At 33.6% G+C, this 20,836-nt stretch overlaps 2 protein-coding genes across 4 annotated transcripts; one reads left to right on the forward strand and one right to left on the reverse strand.

Annotated features, from left to right (window-relative positions):
• Positions 1 to 1,707: 1,707 nt before the first annotated feature.
• Positions 1,708 to 15,078, forward strand: LOC130818797 (serine/threonine protein phosphatase 2A regulatory subunit B''beta-like). 2 transcript variants are annotated; one of them, XM_057685009.1, is made up of 13 exons: positions 1,708 to 2,351; positions 4,861 to 5,103; positions 5,236 to 5,341; positions 5,418 to 5,520; positions 8,055 to 8,160; positions 8,995 to 9,085; positions 10,797 to 10,938; positions 11,565 to 11,712; positions 11,827 to 11,936; positions 12,469 to 12,625; positions 13,820 to 13,945; positions 14,023 to 14,173; positions 14,568 to 15,078. In XM_057685009.1, exons 1-12 carry the CDS (start codon positions 2,202 to 2,204, stop codon positions 14,161 to 14,163), a joined length of 1,623 nt encoding a protein of 540 aa, XP_057540992.1. In that variant the 5' UTR covers positions 1,708 to 2,201; the 3' UTR covers positions 14,164 to 14,173; positions 14,568 to 15,078. The 2 variants fall into 2 exon arrangements, with proteins under 2 accessions (XP_057540992.1, XP_057540993.1); XM_057685010.1 differs by having other exon boundaries at positions 5,421 to 5,520.
• A 702-nt stretch (positions 15,079 to 15,780) lies between these two features.
• LOC130818799 (low-specificity L-threonine aldolase 1-like) lies at positions 15,781 to 20,569 on the reverse strand. Of its 2 annotated transcripts, XM_057685011.1 has the most exons (11): positions 20,404 to 20,569; positions 20,248 to 20,277; positions 18,476 to 18,929; positions 17,774 to 17,885; positions 17,637 to 17,687; positions 17,470 to 17,541; positions 17,138 to 17,270; positions 16,925 to 16,983; positions 16,739 to 16,839; positions 16,549 to 16,615; positions 15,781 to 16,221 (listed from the first exon to the last, which is right to left on the reverse strand). In XM_057685011.1, the coding sequence occupies exons 2-11, from the start codon at positions 20,270 to 20,272 to the stop codon at positions 16,201 to 16,203; spliced, it is 1,095 nt and encodes a 364-aa protein (XP_057540994.1). In that variant the 5' UTR covers positions 20,273 to 20,277; positions 20,404 to 20,569; the 3' UTR covers positions 15,781 to 16,200. The 2 variants fall into 2 exon arrangements, with proteins under 2 accessions (XP_057540994.1, XP_057540995.1); XM_057685012.1 differs by lacking the exons at positions 15,781 to 16,221; positions 16,549 to 16,615; positions 16,739 to 16,839; positions 16,925 to 16,983 and adding an exon at positions 16,993 to 17,042 and having other exon boundaries at positions 20,404 to 20,539.
• Between the last annotated feature and the right edge of the window lie 267 nt (positions 20,570 to 20,836).

A 20,836-nucleotide genomic window follows, 5' to 3' on the forward strand; every position in this document is an offset into this window, starting at 1 on the left:
AATGTGTAAGAGTTAGAGTGTGTAAGTGAATGTATAAGAGTTTGGAGTGTAAAAGAAGGTTAGCTTGTGTAAGGAAATGGTGATAGCTTGTGTAAGTGATGAACATCATGGGTTACTATAGAAAGGTTTTTGGTTCATCAAATTTTTGTTCTAGTATGTACAAGTGAATATACTTTAAATTAATGGGTAAATTTAATCATGAAAATAAGTAGTTTACTTAGAAAATTTTGCTTAAACTATATTTAATGTCAATAATAAAAATACGACTCATTTTTATTTATAAAATAATTAAATCAAAATTATAAGGTTAAAATAATAAGTAGTAATGTTAGTTTAAGGAAAAAAGTTAAAACGTAACGTTTTACAAAACCATGAATATAATAATAAAATTTTACTTTTTGTACTATAAAATAATAAAATAATATTTTAGTGCTTATAAAAAGATTTTAAACAAAATAATATTTTAAAGTTTAATATTTAAAAGAAATTACAAAATTGGAAAAGTTTTTGGAATTAAAGATGATTTAAAATAGATAACCAAAAGATTAGAAATTTAAATTGAAAATTTGAAATAATTAATTAGAAAATTAAGATTAAAAATTTTAAGTCTATTATATTTTCTTTGCATTTGTTTGTTGCTTGTTTCTTCACCATTGCCATAGCCTATTCACAAGAGGATCATTAGTAATAATTTCTTACCTTATAACAAAAGCCTATGACAAATAAAAATTGAAACTGCTAGAAGTAATTCTCTTTTATTTTGAAGAGGTTTTCTTACGATTTTTTTCTAAAATTTCTGAAATCCTTAAAACTAGTATTAGTGATGGACCTATCTCAGAACATGGAAGATTCGTGACCACATCATTATTCTACAAAAATAAAATTTTCTATTGTAAAGTTTGTAAACAATTTAAAATTTATTTTATTAAATCTATTTTAGTTTTTTATCGAAAAATACATATGAATTAGCTCTTATTGGGGCTAGCTCGTGCAATCACAATGCAAACATGACTTCGATTAAATTTATACTTATTAAAAATTACGACATAAGTTGAGGATCTTTAAGCCATAAAAACAATCAAATATACAAGTTTTCATTTAATAACTTTTCAAACTAATTTGGAGTTAAATTTTGAGTTACTCTTCATTACAATGATTCATATACGTTTAAATTTCAATTGAGTTCCTTCCTTTAGAAAAGAAGAAAAAAAGTGTCAAGTGACATGGTCAAAATATGACATAGATTATAAATACATTACATAATTTTCATTTAAAATTTTATTTTATTTTTTTTATTTTCAATTGATCTAAAAAAATTTCCTCTTTCAATATTTATTTATTGTTGTTTTTTTTGCCTTTTACATATTATTTTTTTATTACTTAGTTTTTTAATTTTTACTTATTTGTGTTTTTAAAACTTTTTTAATTTTTAATTTATGATTAAGGGTTAAGCTTGTGTTGTAGATAAAGGATTCTACTTCACTCATTCCTTTTCGGTGTAAGAATCTCTTTTGGAGAATTTTTTCTCGAGTTTAGAGACTCTATAACCACATCATCTTTTACGGATGTGTGTCACTATCTTCCTTTCCTTTTCAAACCATAATCTTAGTTTCTACGTGCGGAAATATACGAGTAGGTTGATGATTGATGAATGTTTACATACACACATTACTCTTATCTTTTTTTAAAAGCCAAACTCCCTCTCAAAATATAAAAAAGAAAAAGAAAAATAGGAGCCAACCATCTACGTGTCCCTTCCCTTCAAGCCAATTCAATTCTCTTCTTCCCTTCTTAATCCATCTCTCTTTTTTTTCTTTATTTCTTTCTCTTTCCTCTTTCTCTTTCCTCTTTCTCTCTCTTCTTCTTCTTGCGACCATTCTTCTTCTCCGAGGGCTCCGATTTCGAGGCCCCCAATCTCACCATTCTTCTTCCTGTTCCCGATCTCTTTGTCTTTTTACAATCTCTTTTAAAGATCTTTCTCTTTTGTTTTTTTCGTCAATTTGATTTTTTTTAGCTCTTGTGAAGCTGAATCTGGATTCGGATTCTCGGAATTTGATAATTTGTGAATTCATCGTTGATTTGTATTTGTACTTGAAGAAATTTTACCAAGGGATTTGCGGTTTTGTTTGTTTAGGGTTTGGTGATTTTATCGTGCATGTTGTTACGTGATTTGCTTGCGAGAGATTGGTTATCGTGTGGAAATGGATATGGATTTTAATGGAGATTTGTTATCTCTAGACGCTGAACTATTGCAGTTACCTGAGGTTTCGCCTTTAGCTCTTAAATCGAATCCTTTTCTCGCGCAAGACCTCTTTGAACAGTGGCTTTCGCTTCCCGAAACCAATCGTCTGGTAAGCCCTTTTTTTGTTTGTGGTGATTGTAATTGAAAATTTGCACTGATTTTTTGTGTTAAAATTGTTGCTTGTTTACTTGTTGATTTGATTAATTGATGAACTTTTGATGCTAAGTGGATTTTGCTACTTTTTAAAAGATGATTAGCAGAAAAATCGTTTATTAATATATACAGAGTTTTACCAGATAATGATAATTGATTTTGAGGGTACAGCAATAGAAGTCCGCTGGGAGTATGGGAAACTGTAGTATTGAATTGTTCGTTTAACGGAGGTGATGGTGGTGGTGTTTTTGATCATGGATGATCAGTTTGTTCAGCTATGCTTATTTTTTAGTTTATCGACATTGTGTTATAGAATTGGGCTGGAGCTAAAGCAGGCAACCGTCAGCTGAAGTAGAAAAATAGTTTTGTTATGATTTCTGCGTATTTTCAAAACAGTGTTTCCCGGGTTACCTTACTTCTCAATTTACAATAAAGGTTAATGGTGATAATTTATTGTTAAGTATTGAGACATTATTTTAGGAAATGATCTTTAGATCTCTTTGATCTGTGTGAGATATTGTTTCTTTGCGATATGCTTGGGAATTGATGCCACAGTATAATTTTTACCTAATGTGGTTTATGGATGAAATGGAAAGTATTATGTTTTTTTTTAGAAATGGTGTGAATGCATGGATTTATCATTAATATATTGGATATTCACTTGCTGAAGGATCTTAATAAATAAGCATGTTAACTTCAGAGGTGTCCTGGTTCCTTTACTGTTGTACATGCACGCAAGCTACGCTCTACTATATATCTGTCTTTCCACACTTATTTGTTGTTGGTGAAGCTGAACTTTGAACTACTCTTGTGTTGTTAACAAGGAGTGACATCATTTGTGTAGATATACTTATTAGAGGTCACTCAATGAGTTGTCAGAAATTAAAGTATTAGGGTTTCTGAAGGTAACTTTTGAAAGGAAAATTATTGTTGCCATTGTGGAAAATGTAATCCAACAATTGTAGCGACTATATATGTGGAGCAAATCTTCATCCTTCCTCTCTTCATTGAAGTTGAAGTCTTCGGTTTTTCATTATTAAAAACAATCTTCAGCTAAAGAAGATGGAATCTAAACTAGCTAAATTGAAGTTTGGGATTGTTATGCTTCATATTTTGGAATTTGGAAGTGTTCGGCTTAAGAAACAGCTGCCTAGCAACGTCATGATGTAGAAGGGCTTTGTTTAGTGAATTTTTCTTGTAATTTGTTATGAGGTTTTGATAATGGATAGATGGATCGTACTATCATGTGGATTTGGATTCACTGATGCTATTTGTTGTGATGCAAATTTGGAGCAAGGGGAGAGTGGTTCTTGAAATTCTCATCATTCTCCGCTGTCATGTTGTTGCTATAGATTTACACAGTGCAACATAATGCAATGGATAATTTCTTGAAGGATTCTTTTGTTATCAGTATAATTCCATATGGAGGGATGCAAGACAAGAGCTATGAGTTTTTTTGATTAGATGAGAGATTCTTAATTTAGATCTTAATTTGATGCCACATATGTCACCAGTTCCCTTGCTGTTCCGTAGGGCATCTGACTTCATGGTTGAAGATCTACAGAAAAACCATTTTAAGTTTAATTTGGATGGTCACTTTATGTTGGATCATGGACAGAGGCTTTGCTTATTTTGTGATTATCAAGCAATATTTTTTTCTTTAACCAGAAGATCAGTAAAATGGCTGTATCAATTATGTCAACAGTATGAACCTTGAACACTGTTTGAAATTCAAGAACAAGTTGTATTTTTGGGAGAAACGACAATGTGAACCATGAATGATGCTTTGAATATGTGGCTGTTCTTGCTGTGCAAGATTTTTAAAATATAGGATAGGATGTTGTGTTACTCACGTTAAGGCCGTTTCTTAAGGATGAACTTGCTCGAGTGGTGTGTGAGAAAGTCTAACCTCATAGATCAAAAAGGTTTGTTTGACTGATGTTTGTTTGGAGAAAGGCCCTTTTCTGGGAGTTATAGACAGAGTGTGATGGTTTTCACTTGCCCCATCGTTGTAGTATGCCTAATACATTGGCACTTCTTCTCATTGTGTTTTTTGTTTCTGCCTCCTCAAGGTCCTCGTTCAGCCTTTTCTGTTTACGAAGAAAATAACGTGATTTAAAATGTGGCTTACAACTTGGAAAATGCAAGAAGCTTGAGGGTGTTTTCTTCCCTTAATGGAGTCATTCTTTTTGGTTTCAAATAATTTGGCTTCTCTTCCGTGTGTTTACTTTCAGACTTCTGTATTTGAATTCTATTTAGGAAAAATGCATTAAGATCCTTTTTTATAGCAAGTTTGGTAGCTTAGTATTAACAATATAGCTCCACTTTCTCCTTTTTTATATTTAAAATATTTGCAGCAATGTCTTTTGTTTTACCCCTTGCTCTATAAGTTTATGATTCAGTGTATGATTCACATTTTTCTAAAATGTGCTTCTTTTGGCATGTAAATGCTGGTCTAATTTCAGGTGAAATCACTAGTCAGTGATGTGAAATCTGGGAATGCCTTAAATGTTGCTGGAAATGCTTCCAGTACAAACGCTGCTGCTAGCAATTCAATACCGTCCATGTTTCCCGCTGGGAGTGCACCTCCACTTTCACCTAGGAGCTCATCAGGTTCACCTCGTGTTATGAAACAGAGGGCAGCTCCTTCTTCTCTCGGAAGTCCTCTTAAAGTATTAAGCGAACCAGTAAAAGAGCTGATACCACAGGTGTGTTTACTTTACTGTGTCTAATTCCTTGTTGACTTTGCTATCTTGTTCTACGAACCCTCCCTAATTTCCGAATTTTTTTTTTTACCTGTATCCTTGGGTTTTAACTTGATATTTGTGCATCAATTGCAGTTCTATTTCCAGAATGGCCGTCCAGCACCAAAAGAACTGAAAGAAAGGTGTTTGTTTAGAATAAATCAGTTTTTCTATGGTCACACAGAGGGCCTGCCTATGAATGGTAAGAAACATACATATTCTGTGTTTCATAAGAATTACAATGGAACTAACTTGAAATATTGATTTACTTTCCATAGCAGAGTTCAAAGCTGTTACGAAAGAAATTTGTAAGCTGCCATCCTTCTTCTCCACTGTCCTTTTCCAAAAGATTGATGTTAATGGCACAGGATTTGTCACCAGGTTTATATCTAAACTGTAACTGGGGTTGTTTTAGCTCTTTTTCCTTATTTCATTGGTGTTACATTATTTGTTTGTTTCACAGTTGTAGTGGATAGGTTGATTAGTTGCAATCTATATCTTCGTGGTTTTGCCTTTTTTATTTTTGTCTTTGTTTTTCTTGTAAGATCAAAAAATTCTTTTCCCTTACTCATAGTTAAAAAGGCTTGCATTGCATGTATTTCTGATCCAAAAAAATCTGAAGCTATAGTACTTGCCTAGATTGTGGAAGCAATTCCCACGCCCCATGATAAATGACCATTTATCTCATTTTGGTAGCCTCAAATTGCTGTCAAGTTGTAGTAAACCAAATTATTAACGTGCCACCACATCAGATTGTTGTTAGTCTGCAAGAATCACTATTTGAATGCTGGTAATCATTACAATAAATGATGTTCTTTTAATTCAAATCCTTATTGTAATTACTAGAATGTGACAAAGGGGGTTCTAACTTGTTTAGGTAATTTACTATCAAATAGTGTCAAACAAAAAGGTTAAAACTTCATGAAACACGTAATTCTTTGGAGGAGTTTCATAACTTCCATTAGTTTTAGCTTGATGTGAACTTTCAATATCAGAGCTTCTTTATCAATTTATTGAGGAGTTGTTTGATCACAACAATGCCAAAACCTTAGTTCAAGCAATATGAGTGGGCTAAATTATTCAACGTAGGATATCGTTGCTAGCAAAAGTTATTCCTTTTTCGGCCCTAGTAATTATCTACACCTAAGAAAATCAACTTCAATAGTATTCACATTTTTTTTGTTATATTCATTTCTATCTAGTATTTATAGTTATAAACTCCACCTTAAAGGAACGAAAAAGATACCCTTGAAAACTCTACAACATCATTCAAATCTGAAAAATAGTAACAAGCATGAATCACCATCTCCTCCCCTGCTCCATCTATGTTTTGCACAGGCATGATTAGCCATTTATAATTCATTATAATCTAAACCCAAAGAACTAAAAATCTTTGGCCTCATCGACATTATGAAGGGATACATTGGACTGATGTTTTTGCTGGATTTGTGCTGTGAAGAAGTTTCTAGCAGTTTGTGATAAAATAGCTGATGACAAAGAGCATGAGCCTAAACATCATCCTATGTTTCGTTATATTCCTTGTGGATGGAGTTATTACTTGTTAGAAGTTTATAACACGGATTTGACATGCGGTTCTATGTTCTCTTATTAATTACAAGCATTTCTTAATTGTTAATGTCCTTATAAGGTTCAGGTACACGTAGGATATTGCTGCAACAAAGCATATTGGTAATTGGACTAGGGGTGTTGGAAGTTAATGGGTAGAAGTAAAGAGAATTTGAAGTCTCTATAGCTTATTTGTCATTATTGATGATACTTGATGAATTAGTATGCTGTTGCTGATTACTTGTATTTTATGGATTGACTATGGCTTGAAGCTAAATGGTTATGGTGACTGAGATAAAAACTACGTGAAGTTTTGTTTTAATACAATTGAAAATGGACTTTTCTTTCATATGCACCATGATGCAACCTAACAGGAAAAAAGTCTATCCGTCTCTTGCTCCCCCTGGCCCATTAATGTCGATTCATTTTCGTCTTACCTAATCACAGTTTGTTTATTTCTAAATTTTCCATGGTTCCAGTTTTAAATCTGTAAAATCGTCCATTTAAATGCATGCAAAGTGCTTGAAGAGAGGTAGAGTAACCCTAGATGACTATATCTATATTCAAAGGTACATCATAAGTATAAGCCAGGGCTTTTACTTGTGAAGATGAGGTGACTTGGACAACGTGGTCACTACTCCAGTTGGTCGACTTCTTTGGTGATAGCAATGAATTCCATTCTCCATATTTGATCTTTTCTTTTTCATTTTTGCCTTTTTCTAATTTCTCTGGTGATTTGGTGACTACTTTCATTTTCTTTTTTCATTTTATCTTTCTTAGGAATGTCATTCAAACTTTCAAGAGTCAAATGCTGCTGCCTGCTAGGGTTACTTTTTTTTTTCTCAGAAAATTGAATCTTCGACTCTTTGTTACGTTTTTTCCTACGATGGGTATTTTTCATCTAATTGCTAGGGTTAATAATTTGTTTTGGAGCGCAAATGCTGCTACTGAGCATGGACAATTACACTGAAGAATTGAATTTCTTGACAAATTACTATGAGGTTTTCTGAAAAACTACGAGCCTTTAAAGATAGATTCTAGATAAAATATTGCATGACATAAATCTGATAAAATTGGCTAGGGCTTCTTGCTCATGGATTCTTAATATTATAACGTTATGCCTTTGAGTGGAAAACTTAAGAACAATGACAATGTTTTGTTGAAAGAATATGGAACAACATTGGGAATAAATATTTTCTTTTGCTTTCCTATATCTGTTTTTATTAAATAAAACTTTAGTTCTACTGTTTTTAACTGTGCATTATCTAGTCTTTATGTCTTGAAGGCTGTTTTCTATGTTGAATTCCTATTGATGAATGTAAATTGATTTTGAGTGGACATCTATGTAGGGATGCTTTTGTTGATTATTGGGTCAATGGAAACATGTTGACCGTGGACATATATAGCCAAATATATACTATTATGAAGCAACCAGATCACAAATTTTTGACGCAGGTGAGTTTGATGCTTTCCTCCGTTTTCTTATATGTATATTGTTTGTTTACACAACTTTTCTTCAAGTTGACTTTCCATATAGACAAATATATAGACTATAGTTACATGGAACGTGGAACGTAGCTACGTTCCGGGATCCGGAAATGTCTGTCCCAATCACCACGAACCGCAGCCCAAATCGCTCAAGGTGACGTCCCGATTTAGAAGTCCTTTTTTAAAAGGTATTTGGCCTTTATTTACAAATTAAAGAAAAAAGAAGGGAGGAAAAACAAGATGAAACCTAGAAACTAAAAAAATTCATTTTATAAACATTTTCTTAAAGAAAAAAATCATTTTAATTTAATTTTATTTCAAATATACTTTTTATGCATAATGTATCTTGTACCCAATCGTTCCTGAGTCAATCTAGGTTGTGTTCCTTGTTTCCATTTTCGTTTCTGTTTCCCATTCCAAATCGAATGTTGTTCTAGGTAACAATGGTATAAACCAAAGGTATGGACCAAGCATTGTGGGACCGTGGGAGTCTTGCTAGGAGAGAGGAGTGCAAAGGAAGGACACAGAGGTAGAGCACAAGAAATAAGGGAAATTAAATGTAAAAGGAGAGGATAGAGTTTAGGAAGGTTGTAGCTTTGAATTGAATTGTTTTTGTCAATAAATCTAACCACATAGCTTTCAGGAAGAAACTTAACTCAAATTTGTTTTCTCTCTGTCATCATATTGTTATAACTTCTCAGTTTTAATGCCTTGCCTCACGTTGGAATTTGGATCTTCTGATTGTCTCTTTATGGTTTTTTTGGGTTTCCGTTTCATTGTGTTTAAGCATCTCTGATGTAGGACGACTTTAAACCTGTTCTTCGAGAACTTTTGGCAACTCATCCGGGATTGGAATTTTTACAAAGTACGCCAGAGTTTCAGGAGAGATATGGTAATTCCTTGGTTAGGTTGCTAGCCATATCCATCTATTTTGACAAAATTTTGAGATCTGATTTTAACTTTTCTGTTTGCATAGTGGTTTCCACATGAAGTTTGCATATCTCCTTTGGCTTTAATTGTTTGTCTTTCTTTACGTAATTAAATGTGAACATTAATACTTTCTACGGTTCGAAACACTTGCAACAATTTACTTTTGAAGTACACTTTTGACCATTTCCCTAAATTTGTATTATTGTGAGTGTGTAAAATAGTTGTCAAGCTTACCAAGAAAGTTGAACATTGCAAGTATTTAGAATCAAAGGAAATATATATATTTGAATTTCACATACTTGTGCAATGCTGTTGGTTCTTTTTGGCTGTTGCTATCATGCTTGAATACAGGGGCTGTTAGTAGAAGTGATTCAGTGAGAAGATACAGTCCTATAATTACCAAGTCTTAAGTGAAAATATCTGGCAAAGCGCATAATCATAGTTTCACACTTTTAGTGTCTGAAGATTTTTTTAGTGCGACTTTTAGCTAAGACTTGGGGTTGGATGTATGCAACCTTACTGTTGTAAAAACAAAGAGGTTGTTTTGTTGATTTATCCTTGGTTGCGAACATTATCTTCAACTTCATTTAAATAAGAAAAACACATGATTTGGTAAAGGGAAGTTATTGATTATTGCTTGGCCAGTTTGATAAGTTCCGATATGTTCCTTTTTAAAACCTTGCTGACGTTCAGGTTAATACATAAGCACATCGGTTATTCTTGTTTTGATCCAAAGATTCTTGGTTGTAAACCATATTCAATGCCAACAATGTTAACTTGGCTCTTCTTAGATGCAACAATGATGTTCACATTTGCTAGTACACAACTTTGACCATTAACGTCTTTGTTGTTTATCTGCAAGTATGTTTAATAAATAAAAGATGATGTGAAAATTTACATTGCCAATTTGATACTTGTGTATAAATTTGATTTTATGTAAATATACTTTTTTGTACATCCGACCACGATTAGGTCTAATCCTAGGTTGGAGCCACATAATGTTATAAGGGTAATGAAATGTATTGATAGCCCATTTATCATGTTGAATTCAATAAATTTATGAAGAAATCATTAAATTTTTTGCTTGTAAGCATGCATGCATGTATGATAATCTAGGACTGACGTATTCGACAACTGTGCGGTTTGAACACATTGCGTAACTTTTATGCAATTTGTAAATTTTGTCAATTGACTCCAGACTGGAGTCTCTTATGGCTTGTTTTGGATAGGAATATAGAAAGGAGGGGAAGGGGAAGGAAAAAGGAGGAAGGGAAGGGCATGGGAAAGGAAGGGTAGAGAAAGTTGGAGCTTCATTTTCCTTATAAATGTCTCTAACATTGGAGGGTTGTTTATTAAAATGAAGAGAAAATGGACCTGCCCTCTTCCTCCCTTGCATTCTTCTGTACTGTTTCCAAATATGGGAACTTGTGCAGTTGTGCCATTTCCTCCTGTTTTCTCTATTTCCTCCTACCCACACAAAATGTAGACTAAAATTTACCGTTTTCATTATCACTATTGTAATGCATATCATGTAAATTTTGATGAAGCTCCTTTTTCATAATGTTTGAAACAATAGCATCGTACATTATATAACCATCATAGTTTATGAAAAGGATCATCAGAATCACCAAATATTTGATTAACATGATTTTTTATATGCTGTGATATTACAGCTGAAACTGTAATATACAGAATTTTTTACTACATTAATAGAGCGGGAAATGGTCAGTTAACCTTCAAGGAGCTGAAGCGTGGAAATTTAATTGCTGCTATGCAACAAGCTGATGAAGAAGAGGACATCAACAAAGTTCTGAGGTAGACTTTGAGATGATTTTATGATCATTGCTATCTTTGGCTGCTGTAATTGATTGTGTTTTATCTTTGAGCTTTGATGATATGAGTTGTGGGTTTTATTTGGCATTGGTAACTGTTACAAATTGTTACCAACATACTTATTCAGAGAAGGAAGCTTTGTGATTATCTTAGGATTTTTTTAGAATTCTGGCTGACGGTTCTTAGTTTAGGAATACTCTGGGTCTTTGGGATAATGTTTTACAAAATCACATTTTTCTTGATGAATTCCTTCTCATTTGGTCTTGGATTATATAATTGAATATTGAGATGTATCATTTGACATGTGGTAGACCTGGCCTCTTAGGTTCTTTGATTTGTGCGAAACAACATATGTCATAATCTGAATCTAAACACATCATTTGCACCCCCTTGCTAATTCTATAACTTCAAATTATGTATGAAAGGAGTTGGAATAATGGGTTATTGTGAAGGGATGTCTTTGACCATCTTTAGATTTGATTGTTGCATTTGTATTTTCTCTCAATCTCCACTCCAGTGCAATGTTGGCCTTTTCTGTTGACCACTCATGATCGGCTATGGTTTGTTTTGTTGGCTTTCTAATTTTGGTGCTCTAACTTTTGCATCAGATATTTCTCATATGAGCACTTCTATGTGATATACTGCAAGTTTTGGGAGTTGGACACAGACCATGATTTCTTGATTGATAAAGAGAACCTAATTAGATATGGGAATCATGCGCTTACTTACAGAATTGTTGATCGAATATTTTGCCAGGTAAATTTTTCTGGTGGTAGTTCTTACTTTGAAGAATTGCATTTCTACCCAGGGATCTTCTATTTTTGTATTCTTTTTAACCTTCCTAAACCCCCCCTTACAATTTTGTACCAGGTTCCAAGAAAGTTCACTAGTACTGTTGAAGGCAAGATGGGATATGAAGATTTTGTTTACTTCATACTGGCAGAGGAGGATAAATCATCAGAACCTAGTCTTGAATATTGGTATGTATGGAAGAGGTGTTTTTAGTGCATCTTTGTTGTTTGATTTTTGGCTGTGGAAGTATTTCTCGCAAGTACTTTTCAGCCACTAATGGGGCGTTTGGTTATTGACATTAAATGATGATAATAATGAGTTTTAGTTTTAATTTTTGTACAATGTGTCATGTTATTCCCATGGCAATGAAGCTCTCTACCTCAAATTTGTGTTTCTCTTCATATTTTTCCATTACCTTCAAATACCACATTTAAAATTTTCAAGTGGTAACGAGTGGGAATGAGTTTTGTGAGGAGAGAATTATTTAATTAATACAAGCAATCAAGCATGATCATAAACCTTGTCAAATAGTTTTTCTAAACTAAATTACACCAAATCTTCATCACCCCTCCCACAATTTAATACCAAGAACCAAATAGACCGAAAGCGATTATTGTACACCATGTATCAGGTTTGTCTGATTTTTTAGCAAAAAAAATCTGTTACTCTGCTAATATATTATTTAGTTGATTTTTTCTTTAATTTTTTTTCCATCTTCAGGTTTAAATGCATAGACTTAGACGCAAATGGGATCATCACAAGAAACGAAATGCAGTTCTTTTATGAGGAGCAGTTGCATCGAATGGAGTGTATGGCTCAAGAGCCAGTGCTTTTTGAAGACATACTGTGTCAGATCATTGATATGATTGGACCTGAGGTTTGTCATATATGTGGGGATTGAAATTCTTTGAATACAAACTGAGTTCTATTGAACTTGTCTTACATATGTTTGGTCTGGTTACTTCACGAAGCTATGGGTTTTAATCTTCCATGTAAGAAGCTTTGGATTTTCACTGAGAGAATCATTTTTTGATGTCTTGTAGAGGAAGTCCATTTTGGGGCATGCTTGCTATTGCTGTAGATCTTCATTTTTTTGAGTGTTCAAATGGACAAATGAAGTAGTTATATTTTGAGGAAAACAACGAGGCTAATTTTTTGGCATGATGGTGGTTACAAAAGTAAATTTATAAAGTTGACAATCATTAGGGTATCTTTGGTGGCCATGTTAATATGTTCAGTGTATTCATATGTTGATATGTATGATTTTTTGCTGATCATGGCTGGTTGACTTTAACCCCAACACCGCCCCACCCCCTGTATGTACTATCTCATTATAAAGGTTCAAGTTTAAGAGCGCTTTGTATATTGGACAAAAGATTAAACGTTAACTCTGTTTGGATTGCGGGAGTTGAAGGGAAAAGAAGGTGGGGGATTTGGAGGGATGTATTTTCATTATTCTGAATAGCAATATTGGAGTGGAAGGATTCAAAAGAACGGAATTCGCTATCACTGTTTGAATTGAGGGAGTTGGAGGGAAAGGAAAGTGAGGGATTTAGAGGATGTATTTTCCTTGGTCTAAATAACAATTTTGGAGTGGAAGGATTCAGAAGAACGGAATTTGAAGGAATTTTGTTCCTTAATGTGTTAATGGATAAACCTCTCCAAAAGTGAAAGGAAAATAGTTTTTCTATTCCTTTCCCTTCCCTCCTTAACAAACAAGGGAAGCCTTCCTTTCTATTTTTTCTCCTTCTCTTTTCTTCCCTCCTTCCCCCTTCTCTTCTTTTCCTTTTCCTCCTAAATTATTATTTGAACAAAGTGTAATTCTGCATGAGTAGGATTTAGCTACAAAAGGATGGTTGATAAGTTAGGAAGATCACTCAAATAAATAAAACAATGTCCAGGTGCACTTGTAGTGTTGATCTTTGGAGTTTTTAGCTAATTTAACTGACAAGATGCTATTTCTATGGCCTAAAATTGTTAACATTATTTGAGTATAAACTTGGTCTTGTGTGATTGGCTAATTAGCTTCACTGGAACTTGTGTCTGACCATTTTTTATATTTTTTTTGCAGAATGAGTCTTATTTTACCATTCAGGATTTAAGAGGAAGTAAACTTTCAGGAAGTGTTTTTAATATTCTCTTTAATCTAAATAAGTTTATGGCCTTTGAGACCCGCGATCCATTCCTTATTCGTCAGGTACTTTACAATGTCTAATTGGTTGGCTTTTGCTACCTTTTCTTGCCAATTTTGTAAATCTTATACGTTGTGCACAGGAAAGGGAGAATCCAAACTTGACAGAATGGGATCGCTTTGCGCATAGGGAGTATATTAGACTGTCCATGGAAGAAGATGTTGAAGATGCATCCAATGGAAGCGCAGAAGTTTGGGATGAATCTCTTGAGGCTCCCTTTTGAGTTAGATATGGTAACTTGATGTTTCAGTTGCTCATTTACTCCTTTTTTACGAGGTGTGCATGTGTATGTGGTTTTGTAGCAATATTGAATTATGAATCTACATGTTTGTGAAATAGTGGTACAAAAGTTGTTTTCAACGGTTAGAGTTATTACCTTATAATACGATAAAAAAAATGAGCCGCACTTGTGGGTCTGATCTTTCAAAGCATTTTGTTTACCTTTCCGCCCTTTAATGAGCGCTATTATTTTAATTGAGTGAAAAAGACTAACGGAAAAAGGGGGAAAGTAAAGGGGGTTGCTGCTGCCTGTACCTCGTAGTATCGCCATATTTTGATTAACTACGAGGAGTGTGTATAATTGAACAATATTTCTGAAATTTAATTTAGTTTGCATATCTGTGGCAGTTGCTTCACCACATGATGCAAGTCCTTTCGCGAAGCAGGCCATTGGATGGGAACATGGTCGATTCAGTACAGTTGGCCTGGCTGAACACTTATCAGACACTGAAGCCTTAACGGCTGGTTGATGTATACTTATAATTATAGGACGTCTTGAAGATTTTTAATCAGATAACAAGCAGTGCTAGTTTGTTGGCCCGACATTGGCTTTCGGTAGGCCTCCTTGGAAAAGAGGAGTGGTCATCTGCTGATAGGTGAGGATTTTAGTAGAAAGCAGGAAATTATGGTAGTTTTAGAACATTTGGCAATTCTTTTTGAGTCTTCTCTGTAACATGTCGTTTGATCGGTTTCCTTTTCTTTCTTTTTTGCATTTTCCTTTTTTCATCTATTCATTCAATTTTAAATATTTTGCTTATGTACTAATGTTTTTAAGGAGGTTAATTATATGTATCAAAGATGTCCCTTGATTATCTTGTTACACTTTAAAAAATGAACTCACAAAATACTCATCGGTAAACCTTGATTATTTCGAAGAAAGTATGATACTTCATCGAACGTTTGTGAGAATTTGACATTTAGTAAATGTCCGATTCTAAATACGCTTGATGTGGAGGATTCGAATTCTGCCTGTTCACCTGAATGTGCTTCTTAACATCTGACCAGTATGGCAGTATCACATTATTTTGAAAAGAAAAGATCATGCAGACTCTTGAGGTAGCATGAAGTCAATCAAATTTCAAAATGGAGATATGTACAGAAATTTCTCATATTTGTAGACCTTTAACAATTAAAGGTTATATGCTTTTACTACTTTAGTACTCACTAATATTATTAGGTTTTCTGATCTTTGTTGGACTAATTCTTTATCTAAACTATTAAATACTCTTCTTTTTTATGGGATTATTCCTATTTTCAACTACTCTTGTGAGAGACGGTCTTTCAAAGAGATGACCTAAAAACAATAAGCTATCATTCTTATTTTCTCTTTAATTTGTATTAATTGGGCTATTTAGCCTATAAATCTCAACAATTTGTGTACTTTTTTTTGTATTTCTGCAAAACTGAAATTAATATTCAGATAGACATGGGTATATTATTTCATATAAATCAGGAGAAATTAGTCATTGTATTCCAAACAAGATAAACAATATAGAATGAAAGAGTATAAATAAATGAAACATAACTTGGTATTGACTCAAACTTGTGGTTTGTCAATTCTATTTTTTGATTTAAAAGTGGAGTGTCCATTCCAACAATTACTTCCAATTAAAATATTCTAATTCAATCAATACGGCTTGTTTTCTCTTTATAGTTTATAATATTTTCTCTGCTCCTACATTTTAAGACTACAAGTTTGTGACAGGTGACTTTACAATATATTACAATATAGTTTTAATCACCAAAATTCATTCACTGTGGTATTAGGTGAAGATAATAGGGTTGTAATGAGATCCAAAATATTGCATGTTAAAAGGGCTCAATTAGTACAAGGCATTGCTCACCAAAGCACAAATAAATACTAAAAGAGATTAATATAACCCCAAATTACATGTATAAAAATTAAAGTTTAGATTAACTTCACCCAAGTAGCAGCTACTGAACTGCACTTTATTGCTTCTCACTTGTCAATATATTCACTTCATTCCCCAGTTAATGCTTGCTGTCATATGTAATGCACAATCGAGACGAGAAAAAGTTAGGAGGAAAATCGGGAAAAAAATGATGAAACAGATAGTGACAGACACATTAAGGAGATGAGTGCTCGGACTGTAACATAAATTAAAATTATATTGAATTTTTAAAAAGATTTGTAAAAAATGTTGAATATCTTAAAGTTAAAAAATGTTTATGACCCTCCAATTTTTTTTGTTTTTCTCCAGATACTAAAATCAATTTCAAATCCTCAAAGTTAAAATCCTAAGTCCGCCATTAGAAACAGAGCAAGTATATTTGGGGAGAAATTGTCGAATAATGTAATTCAACTTACCCGTATGCATGACAAAGTATGTTCGACATCGCTTGTTGTAATTTGATGATGGGTTACAATCCTAAATCTGAAAACATCACAAGGATTAGGTTTAGTTCCATAAGACCTTTGTTTAGCATGAAATACTGGTTAGCAATCTCGATTTTTTCGAAAAGAATGGATTAAAACGTCGTTATAAGATGATGATCACCTGTATGTGTTATCTAACATGACCAATATTCCATTCTCCTCCAAGTTCTTTGCCAGTTTCGGAGCTGTAGTGTTCGAGTTTTCGCACACGCGAACAAAAATCTGTCGGGACAAAAGAACAGCAAGCACAATGACTTGTATGAGCCTAATTTTTGTAGGTATTCATGTTAGATTGAAGAATACTCACAATATTAGTCTCAACAGAACTGAGTTCAACTTTTAGACCCGCGATTTGATTCAATCCATCTGCCATACAACATGACACGAAAACTAATCAAAACAAGCGAAAATTTGATTCAATCCATCTGTCATACATGACACGAAAATTAATCAAAACAAACGAAAAATTTGCATCAAAGTAGGCTTGAAAGGGAAATAGTTATGGAAGAAGATGAGTAACCTGCCAACAACTTAGCATTCTTATGGTCTTCCTCGAGTTTTTTTACGTTGTCTTGTACTGCAACTAAGGCAGCAGCACACAAGATACCTATCTGCCTCATTCCGCCACCTAAAGTTTTCCTTAAAATTTTCGCCTAAATGTTCAAAAGTCGCAAAAGCCAAATGTAATTAGAGTACATATGATGCAAAAAGAAATGTCTATCGGGCGCCAGGTAATTTGCTTTTTGAATTCACAAGCCACCCTCAAAACCGACCATAATTGGTCTTTTTCTCGCTAGGAGATTCGCGAATCATGTGACCCTGATCCATACGTACGTCATAAAATGTTCATACCTTGGATATAAAGCTTTTTGATCCAACAATCATCGTTCCTACTGGTGCTCCAAGTCCTTTCGACAGGCAGACCTAAAATCAAGTCCGCGCAACAAGGATCTTAGATCAAAATGATTGCACAAGACATATTTCGGATGACTAAGGATGACAAAAAGGTCAAGAATTACCGAAACTGAGTCAGCCGCTTGCACCAGTCTATCGACAGGAACCCCAAGCGCCTGGCCACCAACGTATACAAACTTAATCAGTCAAGATCATAAGGAACTGCATTGTATAAGATCATGTTCTAATGATTGTCACTCACTGTCGCAGCATTGAAGATGCGCGCCCCATCGATGTGAAACTTTAAACCATGCTTCCTTGCTAACTCACCGACTTGGTCTGTGTACTCTACAGAAACACATCGACCACCAGAGCTGCGATGTCATAGCAATAATGCAGATTATTAGAGACTTCAGGGGAAATAACACTTGACAGTCTGACTTAACACGCGTGTTTGATTTGCAATGACGCTTAAAATCTACGCTATGGATACTATGTTAATCATCTTAATCAAACGTTGCGATCTAGAAAATGTGCAACAGAGACGGGCTATTGCTGCTAACAACGAATGCCCGAGTCATTTCTAGAAGTTCACAGCTGAACAGGCACATAATACTATGTCAAATGTTGTGATCTACAAAAGTGCAACAGAGACGGGCTATTGCTGCTAACAACAAATGCACGAGTCATTTCTACAAGTTCATAGATGAACAGACAGACACATAATCAATCTTTGTTGTTGGGATGATTTATCCCACATCGACAAATTATAGATGGTGTGGATAATTTATAAGTTATTGGAACCCTTATTCCCATCGCCATATGGTTTTGGGATAGTATATATATCCTTGGCTTATAAAGTGAATCCAACTCATGTTTTCCCGTTAATATGTTGGCATTAATCACAATAAGCCAGTCTAATTTAACATTTGTAGAATGAAGTGTATCAAAGTAGAATGCTTACTTAGCATGCGAGTTCTCGATGCAAATAAGTCTCGTTTGAGGATAAAAAAGCTCTCCATTAGGATCTCTGATTGCAGCCTCAATCAAACCCAAGTCCATAGTTCCATCCTTGTTGTTCTTTACAGTTCTTGGATGGACCCCACCAATGGTAGAAATCCCACCATTTTCAAGAATGTGGATATGAGACATATCTCCAAGTATGACTTCACTTCCCCTGACATCACAATGAACAAGCACACTAATGAGATTGCCCATTGTCCCTGATGGAACAAACAATCCTGCCTCTTTGCCCATGATTGTTGCCATCTCTGATTCGAGGTGAAGGGCGGTTGGATCATAGCCCAAGACATCATCGTCAACTTCAGCATTCGACATTGCGATACGCATCGCTTCAGTTGGTTTGGTGACTGTATCGGATCGCATGTCGATCACTCTTTTAACCATCTTGGCATTATCTAAAGGAAAAACAAACCAAGAATATAGTATATGTAAGGAAAATGGAATTACAAAGGGGCAACTGAAACATGTTACTTGTTAGTATAAAAGTCTGTTTAGTTATTGATATTAAATGGTCAAAATTAAATGTAATTTAGCTAGATTAACGACTTGACAAGGCTTATGATCGTGTTTTTTCTACCCTAATCATTCATTTTCTTGATAAAACTTATCCCTATCCATTTAATATTTGAGGGTAGAGCACCACTACCATGGTCCATGGAATATAAATTATTGGAAATACTTCACATGTGAGACAAGATTCCACATCGATAAAAAAGTGGGTTGTAGATTTGCATATATATTGGGTGGGCTAATCCTCCTACCATATGTTTTTGGAAATAATGAACCTCACCGAGTGTATGTGCAAGTCAACGCTCTTGATTCACATTACCATCATTTCATTTATTAATACTAATAATCAAACGCCTTTAATTGTCATAAAGATTATTTTAGTGAAAGTATTTTCTGATTATTTAAAACCGCAAAGGCAAATGATATGGACAAGATTTGAACCCGAGTGATGGTGACTTGCTAAGGTAGTTAGCAACTACAAATCGAATGTAACATCAATTAACTTAACACAAATATAATACAAAAGTCCTAAAAAGAATCACTTTCATCTCATTGAAACAATAAATTTTAGGAGAATCCAATAATAATCTCCCAAACCTCAAATTAAAAAGTAAATCAATCAATACCCTCTCATTTTTCAAGATAAAAAGAGACATAATTAGATTTTAAAAATACCCTATTATATATTATATATTGAATGGGCCAAACACTCAAATTTTTATGTGTCCTAAATCAACTCCACTAACATATTTATTCAGTGATATACGTGGTTCAATATTAATATAGTTTGTAACTAAATAACTCGGACCATATCCTAAATATGGAATTGATTTGAGATTATGTGACATGTAAACTTTAATCCAAATAAGAGATTACTCTAAGGGAAACTCAAACTCAATCTTAAAAGAAGTTTTAATATACGATAAATGAAATGGAACAAATTTAAAGAGACAGATAGAGTACTTCTCCATGATCAACAATCATACAATCAAGAAGAAATATCACGGATTATGATAATTAGGTCTTATTTCACTTGTAGCATGTACTATTTTCCCAAGGTAAAGTCATTTACCATGAATTCGATTTTCCCTATCTCTCCCCTAACCCTACCTTCCTTCCCCTCAACCAATGCAACCCTAATATTTGAAAACATGAATGCAAAACTTCTAACAAAATAAATAACAAATGAGTACAGAAATATACCAGTATGAGTTGTAACTTCCCCCATTTGATCTGAAATCACACAAAAAAAAATCATTTTTAAAAAAAAATTAAATTACAAGTAAAACCCATAAATTAGAAAATTATAAAAATATCTCAAAAAAAGAAAAAAAAAGATTAATATACTCAAAATCATACTTTAATTTCTTCTTATTCTTTGGTTCTTGTTTCTTTGTAGGTGTTGAAGTGATGAACACGAACAAAAAAATGCTTCTATTTGTAGTATCAAAAAAGACACGTAAATTTGGTGAAAATTAAAAGTGATGGAACTTGATGCCCACTTCTAGTCTTTATTATTATTTTTTTTTGAAGGGTGAAATAAGTAAAAGAAAATATTTTGATGAGCCCAAAATATAGGAAAAAATTAACTTTGAACAAATTCCAATTCTCCACTTAAATTTGAAAATGAAATTTAATCCAATAATAGTAACCATTAAGGAATCCACGTATAGCAATTTTATTAATTGTTCCGACATGCAACAAACATGTGCTTTTATCCTCAATTAAGTAAGACTAGGGTGTTTATGATTCGTTTCATCTGATGAATTATGAGTTAGGTCATTTGAGTCGG

Source organism: Amaranthus tricolor, chromosome 7, assembly GCF_026212465.1.
Source record: "Amaranthus tricolor cultivar Red isolate AtriRed21 chromosome 7, ASM2621246v1, whole genome shotgun sequence".
NCBI lineage: Eukaryota > Viridiplantae > Streptophyta > Magnoliopsida > Caryophyllales > Amaranthaceae > Amaranthus > Amaranthus tricolor.

What these genes read in the sequence shown, in the direction of transcription:
- LOC130818799 (XM_057685011.1), bottom strand. Translation starts at nt 20,272, where the DNA reads ATGGGGGAAGTTACAACTCATACTG. An exon ending in CAAAAAGCTTTATATCCAAG is followed by an intron (nt 17,271 to 17,469) that starts GTATGAACATTT and finishes TTGAACATTTAG; the next exon opens with GCGAAAATTTTAAGGAAAAC. An exon ending in GAATGCTAAGTTGTTGGCAG is followed by an intron (nt 16,984 to 17,137) that starts GTTACTCATCTT and finishes GTTGTATGGCAG; the next exon opens with ATGGATTGAATCAAATCGCG.
- LOC130818797 (XM_057685009.1), top strand. Translation starts at nt 2,202, where the DNA reads ATGGATATGGATTTTAATGGAGATTTGTTATCTCTAGACGCTGAACTA. An exon ending in TAAAAGAGCTGATACCACAG is followed by an intron (nt 5,104 to 5,235) that starts GTGTGTTTACTT and finishes CATCAATTGCAG; the next exon opens with TTCTATTTCCAGAATGGCCG. An exon ending in ATCACAAATTTTTGACGCAG is followed by an intron (nt 8,161 to 8,994) that starts GTGAGTTTGATG and finishes TCTCTGATGTAG; the next exon opens with GACGACTTTAAACCTGTTCT.